We start from the raw sequence: 6,195 nt of genomic DNA, 5'->3' as shown, positions 1-6,195 counted from the left end.
ATATATTCTAGAACTATTCCTCCAATGTAGTTTGGAGGATAATTTGCCAACTATGTTGTAGCTGCATTTTTTCAACAATTTTTTTTTCAGGAAGCAGAAAAAGTAGCAACAGTGGTCTTTGCACCTTAGAGAATCTGATCAGTTGTTAATATAATCAAAACTTTAGGAGGGACATGGATTATATCCAGTCTTTCCTTGACTAAGAAATATGAGAGACAGAGACAAATAGAGGAGACAAGAGAAGTATCCCATTTGATAGATGGAAGAAGAGAGGATATTGTTCAATCCACCTAGATGCTTGTATTAGTTCTTCCTTTTTTCCCTCCCTCCCTAGTTCCTTCTCTCCTTTCCTTTCCTTCCTTCCTTTCTTCTTTCCTTCCTTCCTTCCTTTTTTCTTTCCTTCCTTCCTTCCTTCCTTTTACATCTCTTTCTATGTTTCTCTCTCCCTCTCCTATTAGTCTATCATAGGTAAGATACTATTTTATTCACTGTAGAGTATGCAAATATTAGTACCCTGATCTCAAAAAGCTTACAAGTCTGTAACAGAAATACAGGATAAACATAAATACATATAATTAGGTTGTGGAACTCCAGATTCCTGAAAAAAATATATCAGTCTTTATTTATCACATTTCCCAACTGTTTTGTAATCACTTTTATGGTGTAATCAATTTCAGAGGAATTTAGGCAAAGTACATTAACATTTCTGCTTGTGAAGGTATAAGGTAAGCAAAAAGAAAGAAGTACTAATAATACAGAAGAAAACGCTACATTAATAGATAGGCAATTTGGATTCAATTTCAGTTCTGTATTTCTAATCTAGTCCTTTAGCCACTTGAGTTTCAATGTTTTCTTTCACAGCAGAAGCAAAAGGAACAAGATCTTAGAACTTTGGACATTTGTTTAAGTAAAGTGGGGCTCAGATACTTTAAATGATTTGCCTGAGGTTATACATTTAACTCATGTTGGAGGAATGATCAGAACCTAAGTTTCTTGATTCCCAATCATCTATTCATTCCACTTTTCATTTTCTTCCTTCCTTTCTAAAAATCCAATTATTCTCTGACTATCACTAGTAAGCTATATGAACTCAACAAACCATTTTATTTTGGAGAGGCTCTTATTTCCTTCTCTATTAAAAAGGGACAGAGGAATTATATGTCCCTAAAATTCTTTCTAGCTATACAATTTTCTGATTTGAAATAAATTCAGACAAGAGAAGTAAATAGGCAGGACATTTAACTAAGCCTAACATGGCAGCCGAGGTATATGGCATAATAAAAAATGATTTCACTGAAGACGAATGTCAACAGTGATAGCAGAAAAGGCAAAAACACACGCTGTATTAACCAGATCCATTGAGAAAAGTAACTTCCCACGCTTTGCCCACAGAGGGCATCCCTGCTCATTGATATGTAGACCAAGCGAATGCAGCTGCTGAAAGCCTCTTCTCCGTCCTCTTTTTTTTCCTCTTTTTTTTTTTCCCACCCTCCTCTCTCTCCCTCCCTCCTTCCCTTACAACCCCCTCCCTTCAACCCTCCCCCCTTCCTGTGGAATCTTTGCCTGATCCAGTTCGTTTCCCTCCGTTCTCCACATTTTCCTTTCCAGCCTTCCACTTCTCTGGATCAATGGATGGTACAGCTCCAACTCCCAGCTCACATACTGCTGGCGGACAGCTCCAGTAACAAGTGAGAGCTTGCCTTACAACACTTTCTACCCCCGCCTCTTCTCCGCACGCCCCCCCTCCCCTCTTCCAAGAGAAGAAAATCATCATCACCATCTATTTGGTAGATTTTTGTTTTTCAACTTTACACAGCCGAAGACATGGAACCAGGCTCAACCTTTTAATTCACATCTCAGCCAAAGGATTGTTGATTTTTTTGGAGGGGTGTTTTTTTTTTCCTTCTTCTCTTCAGGATATGCCTGTTTATTGATGATCCGCAAGCATCGGAGAAAGCTTCCTCCTCCCTTCTTCCCCCCTCCTTTCCCTTGAGTTAGTTTTCTGGGGCTTGGGGGCTCCGGGACTGGATGGAACTTTTTTCTTCCCCTTTTTGATAATCTTGTCTGTGCACGAGAAAGGGGACTCAGGAGCAAGAGGAGCAGGAGGTGGTGGTGGAAGAGGAGGAGGCAGAAGGGGCTCAGTGCGTGTGTATGCATGAGTGTATGCGTGTGTGAGTGTATGTGTGTGAGTGTTGTTGGTGCCCGGGACCAAAATCTCCGTAGGTGTTGGCTGAAATATGGAGAATAGTCTTGGATGTGTTTGGGTACCAAAGCTGGCTTTTGTACTCTTCGGGGCTTCCCTGCTCAGCTTGCATCTTCAAGTCACCGGTAAGTGGTTCTTCTCTTTCTCTTTCGCCTCTCTCTCTCTCTCTCTCTCTCTCTCTCTCTCTCTCTCTCTCTCCCTCTCCCCCCGCCTCCTCTCTTTTTTAACCTTTTCACTTCATTAAAGAGAAAACTGGTTAAGGGGGGTGGGGTAGGGTGAGAGAGTGGGATGGGCTTTCTAGGGGGAAAAATTATTGAAATATTCCGAAATATTTCTCTCTTCTTTGCGTTTCCCCTACCTTCACCTTAGTCCGGTGTGATTATAAAGACTGCACACTTTTTTCTCTCTGGGTTAAGGGTGGGTGGGGTGGCATGGGACTGGGGCGCCGCTTTGCATATGCATAAATGTATATATATATATGTATATATATATATATATATGTATTTCTCTGTGTAAATGCATTTCTTATTTATTTATTTTAAGTATCAGTGTAGACCTGCAAAGCTAGCAGGCTGTTGGAGGGAGATGATAGAGGTTGGGGGAAGCAAGAAGGGGCATGTGTGTATATGCTTGTTGGGGGGGAGTGGTTAAAGGTTGCCTCCTTACAAGGCTGGAACTGAAATGAAGAAAATTAGAACAAGGGGAGGAGAAAGGGAGCACAGGGCATGGATTTAAGAAATGTGGGTAATATAAGACAGAAAGAGAAACAGAGACAGCGAGACAAAGAGATAGAGACCGAGACAGAGAGATAGAAGCAGAGACTTATAGAGAAACAGCGACAACAGAGAAAGAAGGAACTAGATGTCTTGGCTTCTGATTATTTTCTTGGTATTTGCCACCTTGGATGTGAAGACTGAGATTTGAGGGGGGAGGGAAAGATGACCGCGCTTTTTTGCATTTTGAATTTGGGGGATGAGGTCGATTTGGGGCATGGGTACTGATTTCCAAGAGCATCAGGGGCAGGTGGAGCGGTTGGCTATGGAGAAGAAAAAGCAGAGGGCAGAAGCTACTTCGCGAGCCAACAACCCCTAACCCTCCGGAGCGTCAGTCTCCCAACTCGGATTGATTGATATTCGGCGGAGCTGACTGGCTCGCTCTCCACTCTGCACTTGGCAGGCACAGTTTCTAATTAAAAATGGCAAAGCTGGTTGTGTATTGAATTGGGCCAGAGAAAGAGAAAGAGGGAATTGATACTCAGAGGCCCCCGGGCGGTAGCAGCAGGCTGAGAGGAGCTAGGGGATTCGTCGGTCAAACGCATCAAAAGCATTGTAATGAATGATTACAATCCACTATTGGCTTCGGCGGAGCCTCCCCACAAGTGTGTGGGCGCCCTGGAGAAAGAGCGGAGGAAACAGGGGAGGTGCGGAGGGGAAAAGAGAGGGATGGAAAGAGCGGAAAGGAAGGAAAGCAAATCCCCTCAGGAAACGACCTTTTCTTGGGTCCAAAATGAAAATACACAGCCCAGAAGGCAAGGGAAGGAGAAGGAAGAAAGTGTGGTGCTGGGAAGCCCCCTCTCATCCCGAAAATTAATAATAAATTAGGATGAAAGTCACAGCTCAACCAGTATGCCTCCGGGTGCCGTATTTGTGCTTTCTTTGCGCAGCAAAGTGCGGCATATGCCTGCAAAGGACTGGGAGTGGAGAAAACACCTCTTGGTGTGGGGAGATTTTCAGACTTGTCAGCTCTAGGGCGAGTCTTAGGTCCTGAAGCTACCAGGATTGCTGTGGCACCTGGACTACTGCTGTTGGTTTCTAGGAGCGTCCACATGAACCGGAGCGTTCTTTCTGCGTCTGTGTGTGTCTCTCTGTGTGTGTGTCTGTGCATATGTGTGTGTACGTGTGCGCGCGAGCGCGTTCGCGTGTGGGCCGGGGGTCTGTGCCCATGTGTGCGTTTGGGTCCAGACCTGTTTCTGTGTATGTGCGTGTGTGTGCGTGCGCGCCTATCCAGATCTGTGAGTGCGTTTGTGTGCCTGTGGGTATGCTTCTGTATATGTGTGTGTTTGTGTATGTGTGCTTATTTCCTTTCTAGTCCTCGGGGTCCTCACCCCTTTACTTCCAGGCTCTTTTGGATGTAGTATTGTCCTCTGCAAGTATTCTCCCAGAAGGTGGGCCCTGGGCCATCAGAGACGGGTAATGAATAGGTGTCTCTTTTTAATTTCCATTTTACGGGCTGACAGACCAGAGACTCGGTCTGATCATTTTAAAAATATGGATCAGGGAAAGGGAAGTTTTGGGGGGCGACCAGTGTAAATTCTCTATATCTTAAGCGCTTACTTGAAGGTGGGTAGAGAAGTAAGAAAGAACATGGAAGGGAAAGGCACTGAAATATCAAGGATATTGCTGTATTGGAGGTATTGGAGGGACTGCAATGTTACTTTGATTATGTTTTGAAAACAAGCAAAACAAGTGCTTTCTGTCTGTGGGGAGTAAAGGACTATAAGGGTGGTGTTCTTTCACAGATTTCAGTACAAGTTAGATAACCATAAAATCCACAACGTTAGAGCTGAATGGGACATTAGAGGTCATCTGGTTCATGGCCTTCATTTTACAAATGAAGAAACTGTGGTCCAAATTGGAAAAGTAATTTGTCTATCCTCACGCAGTGATCCTCCCACCCTTAACATTTAGACCAGTCCTAAGAACAGAATTATCCTATCACCTTTTAACTCAAAATTCAGAAGATTTTATTGTACCTAAAAATCATAACATAGAAGGCATCCCTGCCTTTATAAATGTGTAGGTTTGTGCATCTAAATAGTTAAAATTCTAAGCATCTCTAAATATCCTTATTATATTTGTAAATGCACAAGTAGTAAGTAAAGAAGACCCTGCTTTTTTAGATAATACTACTCCAGTGACTCTAGCTTCTGTTCATTAATCTGAATTTCCTGTCCTCTTCTTAGTAGCTATTTTCTCCCTTCAGAAACCTAGCAGGGGACTGATAATGAAGAAAGCATAATTCATTGTATGAAAAGACCAGTAGGAGGTGCCCTTAATAAGGCCAAGGAGCTGGTTTGTTATTTGGCAAAATTCCCATTCAGCAGGGCATTTTAAAGACTTTGTTGATTGGTAACAAAGGATTATGGAGGCCAACACAATAGGGCTGTGTCCTTTCACACTTGCTGACTAAAGCCCAAAGCTGCTTTGGAGATGTAAGAAATTGTTAAAACACACACACACACACACACACACACACACACACAAAACTATATAACAAAGACCATAGTTGTACAGTGTCAGTGTTGGGTGCTGAAAATGATACTTGTGGATGAGAATGAAGTCCTTTTAGTCTGCTTTAACCATTGTTTGTCAAATGTCAACTCTTTATAGTTGAAGAACTAAAAAAGCAATGCAGTGAATTCAAAGATGCACAGCATCTACTGCTAAATGAAAAAGAGAGAGAGTTAGTGAAACTACTAGGTCCACATTAACAAAATCTTTATAAGACTCAGAATTGAATTTCATAGGACTTTCTGAGACTACATATACAAAACCTAGACATTCTTTGAACTCTTTCTGTCTCTCTCTCTCTCTCTCTCTCTCTCTCTCTCTCTCTCTTTCTCCTTTTTTCTGGGGAAGGAGAGAGATTCAATCTAGACACATGTAGGTATGATGTCAAGTAGACTATGTCAGAACCTCCTGGTGTCTGGGCAACTTGGCATTCAGTTCCTCTCTGAGTGGTGCAGTATAAATCACTAGTGACCTGTCACAGCATCCATTTCACACACAGCAGCACTTGCCCTCTGAGTTATGAAGCATGTGAAACGGCCACCACATGTGTTATATGTGAATATATTAGGCTTAGTGCATTTGGTTTAATGCTCTTAAAAGCTGGGCTGGACAGAGCTGCTGATAGGCATTTTTCTGTGGAGAGATTTATAACTTCTCAGTATGTTAGGATTTACATTTATTCTCTGGTAAATTAACCTCTCA

General features: G+C 42.6%; 1 protein-coding gene across 1 annotated transcript in view; it reads left to right on the top strand.

Moving 5' to 3' along the window:
• The first annotated feature begins 1,761 nt into the window (after positions 1 to 1,761).
• DCC (DCC netrin 1 receptor) overlaps positions 1,762 to 6,195 on the top strand; it is a 1,389,687-nt gene continuing 1,385,253 nt past the window's right edge. The window contains exon 1 of the mRNA XM_031946063.1: positions 1,762 to 2,328. Within this exon, the coding sequence (XP_031801923.1) occupies positions 2,238 to 2,328 (91 nt within the window). The 5' untranslated portion in view covers positions 1,762 to 2,237. The remainder of the gene's footprint in view (positions 2,329 to 6,195) is intronic.

This window comes from Sarcophilus harrisii, chromosome 1, assembly GCF_902635505.1.
Source record: "Sarcophilus harrisii chromosome 1, mSarHar1.11, whole genome shotgun sequence".
Classification (NCBI taxonomy): domain Eukaryota; kingdom Metazoa; phylum Chordata; class Mammalia; order Dasyuromorphia; family Dasyuridae; genus Sarcophilus; species Sarcophilus harrisii.
The sequence above is the reverse complement of the archived record's forward strand: the minus strand, read 5'-3'. Positions and strand labels throughout refer to the sequence as shown.